Source organism: Anolis sagrei, chromosome 3 (assembly GCF_037176765.1).
Source record: "Anolis sagrei isolate rAnoSag1 chromosome 3, rAnoSag1.mat, whole genome shotgun sequence".
Classification (NCBI taxonomy): Eukaryota; Metazoa; Chordata; class Lepidosauria; order Squamata; family Dactyloidae; genus Anolis; species Anolis sagrei.
This window is the reverse complement of record NC_090023.1, coordinates 128,370,906-128,389,061: the sequence shown is the minus strand read 5'-3', so window position 1 is coordinate 128,389,061 and position 18,156 is coordinate 128,370,906. Positions and strand designations below refer to the sequence as shown.

The following is an 18,156-nucleotide window of genomic DNA, read 5'->3' as shown; positions in this document are numbered from 1 at the left end:
AACATATTTCTACACATATTAAAATACATGGAAGAAAAATTAAAACACAATTAACATAGAATGTGAACTTAAAATTCATAGTTAAAAACTGACTGGGTAGGGCTGCCAGACGAGATAGGTTTTAATTTCTGACGGCTCATTTAGCTGTTGAATATCTTCCAGCAGGTTGTTCTACAGGCTTGGGTTGGCCGATAAAAAGATCCTTTGGGTGATGGTCACCAGTAGGGTTTTGGCTGGTTGGAGTAGACTCTCCCCAGAGGACCTCAGTGTCACTACTAAGGGGCAGATTGTGCAGGAGAAGGTGATTCTGTAGATAACCTGGACCCATGTAGGACTTTAAAGGTCAAAACCAACACATTGTACTTTTCCTGGAAGCTAATTAGCAGCCAGGGGACTGACTTTAATATGGTGTAATATGCTCACCCCTAGATGTTCCTGTAACCAATCTGGCTGCCATGTTTTGAGCTAGCCGAAGTTTCTGAACTTGGTACAGAGGTAGCCCACCAGCACATGCACTGCCATCTTTAGGTCCTTAGAGGCGTTTTGTACTGTGTGCCCGGGGCTTGTAGGTAGTAAAGCTAAAGGTTTCCCCTGACATTAAATCTAGTTGTGTCTGACTTTGGGGTGTGATGGTCACCTCCATTTCTAAGTGAAAGAGCCGGCGTTGTGTGTAGACACCGCATAGGTCATGTGACCAGCATGACTGCATGGAGTGCCATTACCTTCCCACAAAAGCGTACCTATTTGATCAATTCACTTTTGCACATTTTTGAATTGCTAGGTTGCCAGAAGATGGGCTAATAGCGGGAGCTCACCCCGCTCCCCGGATTCCAGCCACCAACCTTTCGGTCAGCAAGTTCTGCAGCTCAGTGATTTAACTTGCTGCACCACCAAGGGGCTTGTAGTATTTTAATATTTATTTAGTAACTAAAAATGTATTAATGAATAGAAAGAGTTACTTAAAAATTATACTTATGACTAATTTGAGGGACTTAGAACTACAGCTAATATATTTGAAGTATCCAAAGCATTTCTACTAATAACATTTCTTTTCTTTCACATATATATGTAGTACAATATCACTGGACTGCTAAAGAGTTCAGTTTTAATTTAGTTTCAATCTTTTTTGCTTTTGGGGTGGCCATAATCATCCCTACCTTCTTATTTTAAAGTATGATTAATTACAGGAAAATATAGCATGAAAAATAAATGATAAAAATGTTTTGTGTTGAAATCTGATAAATGTAAGAGCATTTATTCAGCAGTTATTTCTTCTCATACAAAAATCAGAACTGAATAGTACATTATTTTTGCAAGCCTCTGTGTTTCCCCAAAAATGTCATCAGTTAGAAGATACAAAAATTAAGGAATAGAAGGAGTCCCTGTATATTGTATGCCATTAGTTCTACAGCTAAATTATCTCTATAGCTTCTCGAGATGGAAATTGCAGCAGACTGAGTCAGGTGTGAAGGTATCACTTTACATCTTTTGTTGTTTATCAGAATGCATAGCGACTGGCTACTTGCCCTCAGTAGAGAAAAAAAAATCTTGGTGAAATCCAAAAATCTGCACATTGCCTTGTTCAGAACCACAAAGCTATCCTTCTTTTGTTTTTGTTTTTTGTCATGTATCACAAAGTTTCACTATCTTGCTCTAATGCAGAGAATGCTGAGAGAATATTAGTAAAGGTAAAATGTATACATACAACAAACACAGTCGCTATGCATTCTGATAAACAACAAAAATATGTGCATACAGAGAACATTCGGTGACAAAATTCACTGGAAATGTTAAGAATGTAAAAGTAGTCCCACTGAGACAGATAAATATCCCATGGATTCTATCAGTGGCCAGCCTAATGTTTCCAGGGAGCCTATGTAAAAACAAACAGCCCTCTGCTGTTTGTTCTCTACAAACATTTCATTGGGGGATGTGTGTAAACATATTCTGAAATCTGCAGTCATAAAGAAACTATTGATTCTGTGCATTGTTAAATAGGCAAAACAGCTATTGGAATATTGATAGGAGTTGAAGCAAAGGTAATTGTTCCATTGCGCTTGAGCCTCTGGGAAGCAGAAATTTGAGCCTGGCTCGCTTTAGCATGCTAATAATACCACGAGACTAGAATTGTTACTGCTGCTCAGATAAAGGTAACACACACTTGTTATTGGGGAAGGGCATTGTTTTTAAATGTGTGCCTGGTGTCTTTTTAAGAAAGGAGAGGCTGCTTTACAATAAAGAATTGCATTTATCTTCTAAAATGTATCTAGTAGATTACGAACGGGGCCAGCTATAGGGAGCATACCATGCCCCTTTTGAAGCAGCTCCACTGGCTGTCAACAAGTTTCCGGTCCTAATTCAATGTGCAGGTTATTACTTAGAAAGCCCTACATGGTTCAGGCCCATCCTATCTTCATGACCGCATCTCCCCCTAGAGCGTGGGCTCTAAGATCAGCCGGGGAGGCCCTTCTTTCAGTACCATCTCTATTTCAAGTGCAGCTGGTAGGGAATAGAGAGAGGGTCTTCTCAGTGGTGGCCCCTTGGCTTTGGAATGCCCTCCCCGGGGATGTTAGGCTTGCCTCCACACTACAATGTTTTCGCAAAGAGCTGAAAACATGGCTCTTCAGGCAGGCTTTTGGAAATGATTAAGATATCTGCTAATCTAAGGACCAAACAATGTAATATTGACACTGGCACTTTAACGGTCGAATTTGGGCTGAGGCTGGGATGTTGTACTATTCATTTTAATGCCAATATGCTTTATTGATTTAGTTGGGATTGGTCTTTTATTTTTTGTGATGTGTTGTCTTATGTGAACTGATATTGTCATTGTCTAATACATTGCTGGGATCTTACCTGCATTTTATGTGTTTTTGGCACTTTAATGTGCTTCTGTAAGCCGCCCCAAGTCCTTTTTGGGAGATGGTGGCGGGGTATAAATAAAGTTGTTGTTGTTGTTGTTGTTGTTGTTGTTGTTGTTGTTGTTGTTACTTGGTTAAATTTACCTTTTTCTAATATATGCATTCAGAATCCTCTTCCTTTAATGCCGCTCAGTCGAAGTTAAAAGGAAAGCTAGAACTTAATCACGTTAATATCACTGTGAATTCCTCTGTGTTTGGGGAAAAACACCAGTAAAGAGAGCTTGGATACTGATACTCTGATACAGAAATTACACATTTAACAATAATTACAGTCTCCCGGTATCTTAAACACCTGTCCACATAAGGACTGCTTATCATAAAAAGACATTTTCTTCTTATATCCTAATTATTAGGGGGAAGAGATGAAAAAGGTTCCTATTCAAGTTTTTTCTGATAGCCAAATTGCATGATTTTGCTGTGCGTATTAAAACTTACTTTTCTATCAGTTGAAGAATTTTCTTGTAATAGTCTCATCACATTACATAAGTACCTAATAATAGTTTTCTATGAACATGCACCTACATAGTTGCCAAGACAAAGGACTAACCAGCTTTCCTAGTGCAGAAAACACTTCTTGCTGCTCCACAGATAATTAAAATGTCAACATTTGTAAGTAGCTTCATTTATTTAGAGGATAGACTTTGTTTCAGGTAGATACCTGTGACACCAGATACTACAGTGTCATGTTTGTTTGTTTTTTCATAGGACCAGTACAGTGATATGAGAATCAGTATAAACCAGAGACCAGGCAGCAGTCGGAGCTTTGGGTTTGAAATACAGCAAAATCCTTCCGGAGTCTTTGTAAAATCAATAGAAGAAGGTAAACATTCATATTTTGCCTTTAGAATATTAATTGAAAATTAGACAGCTGACTTCAGTGGATTGGGAGAACCTGGAAAAAAACCCCAACAAATGTGAATAGTATAGCAAAAATGCTGTAAGATTAATGTTTATTTTTTTCTTTTATTCACATTCAAATATGAGATCATGTCAAATCATATAGAATGTCAATGATTTCCCTTCTTATAATTTCAGAAGGGTTAAGAAAGTCTAAAATACACTGCAGATAACTTTTCCATATGTATGCAATCCAACTTTTATTTAAACGTTCTTATACATAAGAAGATCCACAACTAAGGATACCTATTTCATTCAACAGTTTGGTCATTCATTGGCCAACCCAATGCCTGTAGGAAGGCCACCAACAGAACCCAAAGGTATCAGCAGTACCCTCTTGCTCCCCAATAACAGAGCAAACTGCTTCTGATATTGGAAGTGATGTAGATAGGCATCAGGGCTGGTAGCTGCTAACTCTGTCATGAATTTGTTAAAGTTACCTGTGTTGGCAGCCATTGCTACATTTTATGATAGTAAATTATAAGGACTTGAATGAGAGGATATAATTTTTAGCTTTTAATATTGTTATTATGCACTGTCTTATGTCTTATTGCACTATAATGGTTCTTTTGTTTATCAATGTATATATTTTTATGGGATTGAATTGTGCCGATTGTGTACGCCGCTCTGAGTCGCCTCCGGGCTGATATGAGCGGGGTAGAAATAATGCAAATAAATAAATAAATAAATAATATTGTTGAACTATGTGCTACATGAAGAAGTGTTCTTTTATCTGTCCTTAATCCCTGCATTTGGCTTGTGTTCACTGCTGTGGATTCAAGTATTACAAGTAAGGGACAAAACCTATTTTATATGTACTTTCTCTATACTATGCCTAATTTTATGCATTTTATACTGGCTGTCTTCATCCCCTCTCTCTCCTCTTCCCATTTTCCTAAGCAAAACAGTCCCAGATGTTGTCACATTTTCTCCTAGGACAGCTAATTTAGTCCCCTGATCATTTCCCTTGTTCTTTTCTTTACTTGTTTTCAGCTATATATTCTTTTCCAGCTGTGACAACTCATGTAATACCCATTCAGTTATGTTCTTGACCAAATGACTTCATAGCTGGTTTCCTGCTCCTGGTATATTTAAAGAATTCCTCCTTCTTTATCACTAGGTCCCTTAGAATTTTTTTTTTTTGCTTTCCTCATTGTTTGTTGGTCTTTCCTTTGTAAAGGCTTGCATTGGTTAGTTTGTTTTTCCTGTCATTCCTTTAATTTTTCTCATTTAAGTAAGACTTCCAGATTTGATAGAAAGGCTTTTTCCTCTTTCACTAACTTCCATCATACTACTTGCTAACCATTCTGTTGACTTCTTGGACTAGAGCAGTGGTTCTCAACCTGTGGGTCCCCAGGTGTTTCGGCCTACAACTCCCAAGAAATCCCACCAGTTTACCAGATGTTAGGATTTCTGGGAGTTGAAGGCCAAAATATCTGGGGACCCACAGGCTGAGAACCACTGGATGAGAGAAAAAAAATCTGGCTGTTGCATTACATTGTCATCTACTATATTTATAGATTAAAACATACGGTTGCTGATTATTTCTTCTGCATTTAACTCAGTCACTTCAAGCATTATGGTGCTTATATTTGTGGTATTCCATTTGTGTTTTACAAAGTGTGACTTCCACTGATTCATGTGACTTGCGTTCCATGTTTCTATGATATGTGTTGTGCAACTCTGAACTTTCCTTTCACCTCTGAATGATTTTCTGCTCTTCCCCAGTAGCTTGTTGATTACCTTCTGATTTGGGTATCTCATCTTCTGACACATTCTCTTGTTCTATTTTGGGCTGTCTCATCGGAGGGTTTTCAAGGTTTCAGGAGTGGTTTATCATTATGTTCTTCTGCCCAATACTCTCAAGGCTTAGCTATGCTGCCACTGAAAGATCCCATGCCAGAGTCAATCCTCCCCCTCCCTGTTGCTGCTACTCAGTAGATGTTTGGCACATTTAATCTGAATGTTTAGCAAAAGGCTGTCTGACATGATAGAGCATATCAATAGCACTGCTGCCATCATATGACCTCGTATCTCAGAGGAGTGCACAGTTCCACCACCATGGAAAAGTAGTGCCACCATGGGGATCTTTAACAACTAAGTAGTCAAATAAAAATAGCAGTTATTTGATATTGATTGTCATGATCAAAACCTCTTAAATTACAGACATAAATTCTCTTAATTTAAAACTTCTTATGTATTGATAAGTTTCAGGAAGGGTGATATATTACTATATTATTATTTATTTGTTTGTCCCATTTCTTTATGCAAGAAAGGAACTTCAATGTCACTTGTAAGAACTCAATAATTCAAATTAGTGATTATGTCAACAAAAGTATAAAATCAGTCTTGGTGTCCTAATTATGTATTTATATACATAGTAGAGTACTAATTTTTTTTTGTACCACTTGCGTTTTCATATCAATTCTCTTTGGTTAGTTATAGGAGTCATTCTAAAGTTCAATTAAGACCCTTTTATATTTACCTGCATTCTTTTCTAACCTTTTCAAAATTGGTGATCTACTGATGAAGATTTTAGATGTTGCTAATAACACAACCCAACCAAAAAAGAATTCTTGATGTCTTGGTTTTTAGGCCTGTTCCTAAGGCTATTTGGGGTGCTGATTCAGAAAATTGCATTGGATAGACCACAGCCGCTCTAGTTTCTTTGATAGGGTTAGCATGATTTTCTATGGATGAGCAGATGGTGACCACTATGTGGCATCTGTAGCTCAAAAACTAGAGCAGATAGGGGGAAATGGGTGCCATTTTTGGAATCAATATATCAAATATACTCAGAAACAGGGCTAACATTTGAAGCTTCAAAGGGTGTGTTGGCCAGTGTAATCACTGGAGTCTAATAATGTTCTCTACCCCACTGTCTGCCTAGAGGATTCATGTAAAGGAAAAAAAAATAGTTTCCTGGTACAAATAAGAATAATCTTATTTCAATAGGGCCTTTTTTATTTAACTAATACTATGAAGTTGGAGGTGTAGATGTGGATGCCTCTTTTATTTATCTAATTCCAGGTAGCCCTGCAGACTTTTGTCAGTTGAATGTTGATGATGAGATCCTGTCCCTCAATGGCACAGACGTTTCATGCATGGACCAAAGCCAGTGGGACGCAGCCATCAAAGGTTCACTAGAAACGGGATCCCTTGTCATGGATGTCAGACGATATGGAAAGAAGGGTGAGTTCTTGCTTGGGCTGACTGCATGATCTGCAAGGTGCCTGTTCTTTGTCTGTAAACTTCTTCTGGTGGAGGAATCCTGTATTCCCGGAACCTGTTGCAACAATTCCTTTTGGACAAAATATTTGTTTTCTGTTAGTATTTTTGCTTTGGTGAATATAGCTTTTGTAGCTTTTAAAAGGTTTGTTTTTATGCTGTTGCAATTTAAAATGTATATGCCTGCACTAGCAAGTCTACTTTCCTTAAACTGGAGAGAAACCTGTTGAGAAGAAATGTACTTGGTGTCTCTTGTGCTCAATAGGCTTAAAAAAAGAGATCCCCACTGTTTCCTTTTTCTATCCTCACGAAATAACAAAATGCATTTTGTTAGTTCTGTGGCTCCATTAGCAGCAAAAGCATCTGTATGAAGAAATCGATCTTCTTCCCTCTTGAAATTATAGTTCTTTTTAGAAGAAATGATTGTATTTCTTCAATTCTGAGACAGACATTTTTTTGCTATATAAACATCTCCCAAAATTGGGCATATCTCAGAATTACAGGTGCATCCTATATATTTTTTTGTAGTTTTGGTGCTATTGAAATTAGGGTGCATTTTACAATTGATGGCATCTTACAGTTGAAGAAATACTGTAGTAAACCATTGTAATACATACTTGTTTCTGTGTAAAGTATTAGTAAACTTGCTACTGTATATTGTGCCTGCATTTGACTAACAGTTGCTTTTTAGAGGGAAGGCGGTCTATTCATAAAAGCCCTAACCAGTTTCTAAACATTGAAATTTTAATCCATTTCTTTCTTCAGCTGTCCTTCTACCTTTTTTCTTTTTCTGTTTTGTTTGGATGAATTTTTGTTATTTTTTTTCTTTTATACCTTGACATCCTCCTGCCTACTTTTTCAATTTGTTTGGTCTCCACATGCCAATCAGACTGGGGCAAAGACCAGCCTTCCCTGCCATATGCAAGGCACAAAATCCTCAATCTGACCAGTATGGCTACCAACATTGTAGGTACACCTGAAAACAAGTGGATAGATGCAACGTCTGGAGACCACACTTCACCCAAAAGTCAATCATCTCAGAAAGACTCTCACAACAATATCCAGAATGAAGTGAGTGCATGTCTTTATGTGTGTCTGTTTCTCTATGTGGGAGAGGTTCCTCAATCTCTGGATACCAATGAAATTGAATACCAGACACAACACATTTGATGTATTTTGTTACTGTATTACAAGATAATTAGAAATAAGATAGAGACAGAATTGTCTTTAAGTTAGCCCCAACCATCTTTTTAAAAGCATATTTTTTCTGTGTAGCAAAGCAATAAATAGTGGGTTTTCTTACTTAGTTAAACCAGTAGTCCTCAACCTTTTTTTGACTAGGGACCACTGTCCAATATTAGTACCAAAAGTGTTACGAATCAGTTTTAGATTTGGTTTGGTTATTTAGGGTGTGGATTCAGAAAATTGCAGTGGATAGACCAGATAAGCTCTAGTTTGTGATAAAGAACATATGCCATCCAGTAGTCGCCTTCTGCTCGTCCACAGAAAACCATATATGATAACCCTTGGCACTATTCGAGGGTTTTGTGAGACCAGTGGCTCTTGTTGCAATGGTGTAGTAATGGTGAGGCCGCAGACCATATTTTAGTTCTTGTGGACCACTGGTGGTCCATGGACCACAGGTTGGGAATCACTGAGTTAAGCAGTTCCTTGACAGAAGCTCATTGTGGATATGATCTGAACAGAAGTTAGGCAAGTACAGAGAGCCATTTAATCAGGGGATATATACATCAACCAATGCCTAGAAAATCTGAATGTATCAAAAGTTAAGACACTTCCAAGTTCTGTTTATGTTAAGGAAAATGTATCACCTAAGGCTACTGTCAAATGTATTCTATGGCTAGCTAGCAAACTTAAACACAATTGTGGTTTATGTAAACATACTGTAGCCAGAATTTTTTGATATGTGTTTTACGAGTATAGGAGAGTTAATTCCTTAGCTCCTTGCGAGATATATTGATGTGCTAAGGAAAATTATTAATTTAACGGAACTAGCAGTCCAACCAGTTCATGTACATGGTATAAGGATGGGGCACGATCTTGTGCTTCAGCTCAGGCAGCTAAAAGCTTGGACTGGCCATTTCTGCATCTGTGTGATGCTACTCTGAACTCTTCCGTTTCACCATGGGCAACACATAATAGAGTTCTCCACCAATTATAAAGTAAATACCATCTTTAATTTTCCTCCCTCACCTCTCCTGCATTTTTACTGTGATAATTCAGAAGAGGTTTGCTCAATGTAATTTCTAATATGTACATAAAAATTAAATGGAATCTTAAGTGGTAAGTACAGAAATTACTATTGCAGCTTTCCAAAGCATCATCTTTCAGCTAGTCATTAATACTTCAGGTTGCTTGGCGTCTCAGAAGTGCGACAACCAGATGTTATCTCCTTGCACAATTCAGTGAGAGGTGATGTTAAAGCTATGGTATTATAATGATATGTTAACTTTATGTTTTCAGGCCCCAGAAGTGAAAGTCAACGGATTGCTAGGAGATACCAGTTCTAATGAGCAAAAAGGTAAAAACCACCACAGTTTTCCCTTGCTTATTATAGAAACTGTCTGTTGTTAAAGAGAGCAATATATACTCGGAATTGCTTTATACCTGGAATAATGATACACTGGGTACAGTTACAACAGGATTTTCCCATGAAAATGTAATTTTTGTAAGTGTAGCTACTTACCAAAGGAAATAGGGCTTTTGTTTGAGCGGTATTGTATGTATTGTATGTTTAAAGAACAGCATTACAGCCAACTCATTTATTCTGCATGATTGACTATGGAGAAGGGATTTGAGAAAAAGAGAAAAGTAACGAGGGAAAAGCAGAAATTTAACACTAAGCAGCCACTTTTGGAGTGAAAGTTGTTACAAGTTTGTGAGATTGTGTGCCTTTTGCTGTGTATGTCTCACCTTTGCTGGGGAAGGGACAATATTTTACAAGCCTCCTTTTTCTGAAAGTCAATGTCAAGCAGTCAAGACGGACTGTGTTTGCTATTATCTCTCATATTGCTATTATGTCTCATTTGTAAATATTTAGCCTTTTAAGGAACACAAAGAAGGGTATCATGTCATGTAATAGAAATGTGGGAGTGATCACTTGTGTTTCCTATTTATTACTGTGATATGATATGCAAATGGTGCCTGGGCACATGGGAACTTTTTCTAATTGCTGCATTATAGCTTAAGGATTTGAAGTGAAGCTTCCGATATCAAGAAGAACTAAATTTGCAGATCCAAGGGCACACAGTGCTGGCCCCTATAAAAATTGACCAAAAGCCAGCCTTTGCTGGAAAATACTTGGTAGTTCTTTATATTCTTCTTGAAAGAGAGCTAGAATAAACAGTCTATAAACACTAAACCATGTAGTGGAACTCTCTGCCCCGGAGTGTGGTGGAGGCTCCTTCTTTGGAGGCTTTTAAACAGAGGCTGGATGGCCATCTGTCAGGGGTGATTTGAATGCAATTTTCCTGCTTCTTGGCAGGGGATTGGACTGGATGGCCCATGAGGTCTCTTCCAATTCTATGTTTCTATTCTAAGTAAAGTATCTTTACAGACTTTAAACATACCACTTAGGACGTTATCACAGTAGGAAATACTCTATTTTTGAGACTGTGTGAGAATGATTTTGAACAGGTCCCATCACATGTTTCCCCCATCCCGTCAAATTCCATCTGGAGAGCATTGCAGAAACAGATGATTTGTAGATCGAATTGTAATTGTGTTTTTTGAAATACTGCACATTCTTCCATTGCTGAAGTGCTTTTTTGTGTGTGATATGAAAATATGTATGCATCCCATCAGCAACGATACTTCTAAAAAGGTCAAAGTGTGATGTAGGGCGTGTTTTGAATGGATTGGGAGGAGCCAGCCTTCTGTGGTGTGAGGAGTCCAAGTGCAGTATTTCAAATAATCAGAATTGTAATAATCAGGTGTGATGAGAAGAGTATTCATCATGTCTCAATGCAGTATGCATCTAGTCCTAAAAAATATGGGATGCATACTGATATAAACAGATTATATCCCAATGTGATAAGGTCTCTAGTTTGCACAGTTCTGTATGCCATGCTAAGGGATTCAGGGCACCTTTTGAGGGATCTTCAGAGCAGCCCTGTCTAAAGGACTCGCCATTCAGAGATACGGGCAGGTCCTCTGAGGAGCTTCCTGGGAGATAAAGACTTCATGGCCTGCACCCAATTTTTCTGTGGCTATGTCTCAACTCACGACAATAGTGTATAATCTGAATTGGCAAGCACCTTGAAAGCATACCCATAATGTGCGGAGACCTATGACGTGCTTCAAAGAATCGTGTGCTGCTATTAACAAGTGGTTAAGATGTTTGTTTCAATACAGTTTCAGTTGGGTGCACTGAATAGTTGTTTATCCAGTGGATGGAGAGGAAATAAAACCAGTCCACACCACTCTCACATCTTTTGTATCTTCATATTTTTTTTCAAATAGACACAGAACCTATTTCTTTGAAAAACTTAAAAAGACGATCACAGTTTTTTGAACAAGGTAAAACCAAACTCCAAAGCCAACATTTCATGTACTTCCATGAAATTGTTCCCCTCTGTACATCATTCTTAACTAGTTTCTGGTGTTGGGTTCTAAGCTTCTTCAGTCACTGGTGGTTGTGGTCATGCCAAACTAGCTTAATCTGTTTCCATTCTTTCCCCAGGGTCATCAGGTTTTTCTTACAATTCATGGGTCTACCTTTGTGGTAATGGGCTTTGTGTGTTCCTCTGTATCTCAAACCTTTACTCTCTTGATGTGTTCAAATGCTGTCCCAACTGCAGAAAAGTGTGGAGTTCAGAAACCTGTTGAGATTTCTAGCTTTTCTACAAAAAGCCACAATGCTGAGCAAACTACTAAAATTTAGTTTGCTACATTGCTGTGCTGAAAGAGACTTTCAGATTTAATTTGATTCCTGGTGGGATTGATATTTATTATGAAATTCACAGGCAAGTGTGGAATAACAAAGAAAATATATCTGTCATAGCAATTGGCAAATATTAAACATTTCCTTAAAAAGAAATAATAGAAATAGCAGGATTTCTTGGCCTTCAACAGTTTGTCACGGTCCTCCAAGACTGCTATTGCTGTGCTTTGCATGTTACATTTCACTCTATTCATTTCCACTTCAGTAATTTGCATCCAGCTGTTTTATATATTCCAATATTTTTTCTGCACCTGGAGTGTTTTGAAGTAGTGATTAAGACAACACATCACTCTTACTATAACTTTATTATATGTTATTTTGTGTCTTGTTTTCCTTGAATATGCAAGTTCCTTTTATCGTCATTTATTTTTCTTAAAAGTAAAGTTTCTGCACAAAATAACAAAATACTCCTCTTAGGCCTTATTTGGAAGAGCTGGAGAAATGGGCTTTTGAGTAAATTGCATCACTTGCTGTGTTTGATCGGAGTAAAGCAGACATCTCAAACTTCCTTGTATACTTCTGGAGAAGCCCATTATTGTGACAGCATTTTTTCATGAATTATGTACAAAGCCATTGAAGGAGTAAATAGCAATTTAAACCTGGGGCTACTCATACCTGTCCTTCATCTTACCTGATAGTCAGATACAGGATGTGCTTCAAAAGAAGGGCTGCTGGAAAAATAAGGAACTTGCTCTCAATTTCTGTAGAATTTGTCCACATGGTCATTGTATTGTTAAGGAAATGGGTGTCTGTTCTTTAAGCAGATTCTGTGTGCTTTCTGTCACAATTAATCTTCCATTTCAGGAAGTCTGCCTACCAACAGGTTCAAAAGGACAACTTTGGCATCTTTACAACATTTATTAATTTCCCTATATACAAATAGTATCCATTCTCTATTGTTTGGAAATAGTTGCACAAATATTGTATACCCTTAGGCTTAATGTTTGTGAATACATTCGTGCTTTCACATTATAACACATTATTTAATTAAATTTATTCATTTATTTGCTTCTAATGATGTAAGAATCATAGCAGCTCTTTCAAAGTTGAACATTTTCTCCATGTTTAGGTCCAGTATGTGTATGTGTGAATAGGGAAGCCATTGATTTTTATTTATTTATTGAAATTAGTTTTTTTTAAATTTTAATTCTAAACTTCTTTGGAAGCTGTTTGCACTGACTTACAGCTCCATTAAATCTAAATAAAACTATCAATAAGGGAGCAAAGAGCACAACACCCATCTGTTACATATTGTTGAGTTTGGCACTGCATAAAGAGAGATGTAGGAAGAACGCATAAAAATGAAGTCCTACTTGACAAGGGAAATATATGCTAAGTATGACCTTTTGTTGCAAAGATAAATTTGTGCTCAGCATTTTTAAAAAAGAGAGAGTACATATGTATGATCTATCAGCTCAGTGGTATGCTGTTGTGGTAGAAGTCAATTTTTATTAGCAATGCTGGTGGCAAACGCTTGCTCTAGCTGGTGGATTTGTTGTTACCACTTTGTTTTTAAAAGTACTTGTGTGGTAGGGACAGGGCATTGCATTGTTAATGTGGAGACAAATATTCTTTTTGGAGCCCCCGATTGTGTAGAGGGTTAAACCGCTGAGCTGCTGAGCTTGTTGACTGAAAGGTCACAGGTTTGAATCTGGGGAGCAGCGTGAGCTTCTGCTGACAGCCCCAGCTTCTGCCAACCTAGCAGTTCAAAAACATGCAAGTGTGAGTAGATCAATAGGTAGCACTCCAGCAGGAAGGTAGCGGTGCTCCATGTAATCATGCTGGCCACATGACCTTGGAAGTGTCTACGGACAACACCGGCTCTTCAGTCATACAATCCCTTATTTCAAGCTATCTATACCCCTCCCTTTCCTGGTTGCCTTCAAACATGTCAGTATATCTTTCAGGGCATATGTAGTTTCTCAGGTCGCTCCTGACACGACAAAAAAAAGGGCATATGTAAGGCCTTTATGCTTCATACAATCACCATGCACATGTGCTCCTAGAACCTACAGGGGTTTTTTTTTTAACATAATGCAGGCAGAAGCTTCTAAAGGAGGAACAGCTGGGGAAGATAAGAAAATATGAGATCCCTGATAAAATACTCCTTTAACTGCCTCAGAGGCAGTCTGGAAAAAGTACAGATTTCCCTGAGTTTGCACTTGATGTGGTGGGTCACATACATACCATCACTATCTCATTGTTTTCCATGTAGGCTGTGCATGTCTGGTATGTCCAGCGGATGATAAAAGTCAAAGCCAGAACATAAAGAAGCTTGTATAATTTTTTTGTTTCATGTGACTCCAGACATTTGTTAAGTCCTTGGCCTGATAAAGGGAACTGAGGGTCCCAGTTTATTATATCATTTATGGTATCTTTTGAGTAACACTAACAAACTTTTTTTTTCTTTTTAAATGCTCTCCTGACTACTTTAAATCTTCAAGGAGGCTCAGAACCTGCAATGCCTGATGTAAGTAATTCTGCTTTCCTGTATGAGATAATATGTAATAATACAATAGAATGTAATGACAATGTATTTCTGCAAATAAGTATTAATAAAATGCAGTTGTAACATACATTGATGTAGTAATATGTAACAGAAAAATATAACACATAATCATGAAAATTATTCCAAAAATAATTCCCCCAAGAAGTAGTGTTGTTCTGTCTCTCTAGTCCAACCTCTTCTTCAAGTGTGAAAAGAGCATTTCATGAAATGTTTAGCTTTGTGAACTAAACAGTCTCTATCTTATTTAAATGATTTTTTTCCTATAAAATCTAACTCTTGTTCATGGACACCATTGTCAGCCTATTGTTAACCTCTGTCTCCTACTGGAATGTATGTATTTTTAAAAAGTGCCTGTGTGTCAGACACAGCCTTCCCAAAGTCTTTTCACCTTTTGCGGGGGCATGTGTGACTATGTCTCCCACCAGCAAACCCAGTTACGACACACACACATGGTGTTGGGATGACAAAAGGCCATAACTTGTTTATTGCTTACAGAAGAGAAACAGGCTTGGACACCTTACATGGGTTCTGGATCCGGGATCAGGCAGCCCACTGCTGACTGATACCACTTAGCAACACCAGAGAGTGCTGCTGTTACCAACCAGCACAATACTGGGACACCATCACCACCTCACTCCTGGTAAACCACCAGACCCTCCCCCCTCCAATAAGGGGTGGGGGGAGGGAATAAGCAAGCCAGATCCAGGGCCCATGCTGCATGACTGCAAGTTGTAACAATGGAATAAAACTCAACGAAAATAATAAAACAGGGGAAAAAAACACTTATGAAGGGTGGGTGAGATGGGACACCAGAAGGTGTGCTGCTCAGTGTTGCCTTGTGCAGCCTTAAAAAGGCTGTCTGACACTTTGGGAGGGGGTGCTGGCCCCAGCCAATCTGGGGACAAACAGAGGCCGTCTCTGATTGGCTGCCTGCCCACCTGGTGGGGACTTTTCCATCGCCGAAGAGGGTTCTGGGAAGGAGAAGCCCCCCACCCGTGCCATGGCAGGTGGGAGGATGCCTGCCACTGCAACGTCTCCACCTGGTAAATTGGGCAGAGCAGACCTGTTACAGAGGTCATCATGGGAGGGACGGAATCCATCTTCTATCTGCAACAATTGTTTTATGTGCCACCCTCCACCCTGTGTTCTTCCTCTCTACTTTAAAGTTGAAAGAAGGTGGGATTGTGAGTCTGGTAAGAAAGAAACATAGAAATTAGTGTCAGGAAGGAAATACATTCATAGTTCCTTGCCTTTTCATTCACATTTTGGGAATCCAAGGGAAATACAGGATTTGGAAATCTTTATACCATATGGTTTGTCTAATTCTGATCTAAATATATATGGTTGCTTCTCTGCTTGAGGGTTTTTAAATGTCTGTAGATAAACTTTTGTTTCTAATGTGTTGCAGCTCCCAGTCCCACCCATCAGTGCCCCTAGCCGCTGGACCTGGGATCAAGAAGAAGAAAGAAAAAGGCAGGAGAAGTGGCAGGCAGAACAGGAGCGCTTGCTTCAGGTATGGATTTTAATGACACAACATCCATGATTGTAGTCTTGGTTCTAGATTAACCTGCCAGGCTGAACAGAGATCTGAGGCCATCAAATAAAACTGTCCCCCTATTTATGCCAGCAACAAATTCTCTTCATATTTCCAATTAATTTTGTTAAAGATATTTGCTTGCTAGGCCTCTAAGTGCATACTATATGCCATTTAGAGAACTTAAATATAGAAACTCACATCATGAATACTAAACAGGATAATATTATAGTATTATGTGTTTTTAAACCTGTGCATGTATGTTCATTTGGGAACTAACCATACTGTGTTCAATTTATTTCAAATAAGTCTGTTGTTGCATGCTTTTAAGTCTTTCCCAACTTATGGCAACCCTAAGGTGAATCTGTTGTAGGGTTTTCATGACATGTTTTGTTTAGAAAGGGGTTTGCTTTTGCCTTCATGATGCTGAAAGAATGTGATTTCCTAAATTTAAATTTAAAAATGAAAATTTGATTTTTTACTCTATTTTTAAAAAATGTTTATAAGCCCATCATTGCTAACCTGTCCTTCACATTTATTTATTTGTCCATTGAAATCAAAGGATACGATGTCCCACCATTTTACCACTTTGGATTTATCTTGTTCTTTATAATACAACTTATATTTGTAATTAAATCTATTTGTACGTCTCCCCCAAACTAGGAAAAATACCAGCGTGAACAAGAGAGGTTGAAGGAAGAATGGCTGAAAGCTCAACAAGAGGCAGAACAGGAAAACAGCCAATATTTAAATGAGGTGAGAGCTATCCATTTGTGGTTTGACATTTTTGGAAAAAAAAATAATGATTATCATAAGTACCAGTATCAGTAATCCCCTTTATATCCCAATTCCTCTACTAACTCCACCTTTGCAATACATCTGGGTGTTAGGTCAGAAAAGGAGGGGCTTCCAAGTGGGACTGGGTCCTGACTTGAGGACTTGAGGTATTATCAGTTGCACTAATCCTTCAGGAGTGTGAGAAGTCCGAACAGGAAGAGGTGAATAAGAGTACAATTGTTGTTAATTGCTGTCAAGTTGACTTTGACTTATCTTATGAATGGGAGACACCCAGTTCACTCTATCATCAACAGAGCCACTCAAATCTTGAAACTCAAGGCTATGGGCTCCTTAACTGAGTCTATCCATCTGCAATGTGCTGTTCCTCTTTTCTTACTGCCTCCCATTCTGCTAAGCATTAGCAGTCATGACTTGTGATATGTCCAAAGTATGACAGCTTTAATTTAATGGTCTTGGCCTCCACGAAGAGATTAGGGCTGATTTGATCACAAAACTCTTTTCTAGAAGCACCTCTTGGCTTTCTTCATAGTCCATGTTTTACAACTATGCATATCTTCTTCATTGTCTACTTTAAAGCTATTTAAATAATTTGTGGCCTTTATTGTTTTGTTTTCTTAATGTTCAACTGTAAAACTGTATTTGCACTTCCTCAATTTTCTTCAGAAATCATTCCAGATCTTCTGTTTTCTGTCATAAGTATGATATCATTTGCTAACTTACATTGCTGATCTTCCTTCTTCCAGCTTCACCCAACAAGTTAAATAAGATGATGATAAAACACAGCCTTGCCTGATCCCTTACAAACTGGAAACCATTTGGCATATTCTCTGTCCCTTCTTCTCTTCATGATTTATTTCTCTCCAGTGCTTTCAGTTCAGCTCCGCTTCTCTTTCTAAAATTGTGGATTCATTTTCAAATGATTCCTCTCTGAATGAATCTGTCCTCCTGACATCTTTTTTACATAAAATTAAAGCAATTGTTCCTGTTGATTTTTATTTTGTCATCATGCAGTGTGTTTCCCTTCTAGTTATAGAACATCCCCATTCTTGGTTTAAATTTCTCTTTGGTTTCTCAGGTCTTGTGGGAGTGATCTCTGTTCTGGCTTTCTGTTTGTGACTTCTAAGTTTCCTATATTGACTGTTATAATAGATTTCTCCCTCCTTTATGTAGTTAAACAGTTGTATTCAGGGAGCAGGCTCTTTTTCTGTCCCCTTTTACTTTTGCTTCTTACCTATCTTTAACTGCTTGAAGAATTTAATATACCATCCAGTGAGGCTTTTCATTCTTTTTGGCTGCAGATAGTGTG

The 18,156-nt window shown here is 38.1% G+C and overlaps 1 protein-coding gene across 10 annotated transcripts in view; it reads left to right on the top strand.

Moving 5' to 3' along the window:
• LMO7 (LIM domain 7) overlaps window positions 1-18,156 on the top strand; it is a 191,759-nt gene that overhangs the window by 153,780 nt on the left and 19,823 nt on the right. For 7 of the 10 annotated variants that reach the window (XM_060769432.2, XM_067466897.1, XM_067466896.1 and 4 more), the window contains 8 exons: window positions 3,627-3,741; window positions 6,849-7,010; window positions 7,936-8,117; window positions 9,531-9,588; window positions 11,529-11,585; window positions 14,454-14,479; window positions 15,927-16,031; window positions 16,716-16,808. In XM_060769432.2, the coding sequence (XP_060625415.2) occupies window positions 3,627-3,741; window positions 6,849-7,010; window positions 7,936-8,117; window positions 9,531-9,588; window positions 11,529-11,585; window positions 14,454-14,479; window positions 15,927-16,031; window positions 16,716-16,808 (798 nt within the window). Of the gene's footprint in view, window positions 1-3,626; window positions 3,742-6,848; window positions 7,011-7,935; window positions 8,118-9,530; window positions 9,589-11,528; window positions 11,586-11,748; window positions 11,791-14,453; window positions 14,480-15,926; window positions 16,032-16,715; window positions 16,809-18,156 lie in introns of all 10 variants that reach the window. The other 3 variants (XM_067466894.1, XM_067466892.1, XM_067466893.1) reach the window with 3 other exon arrangements.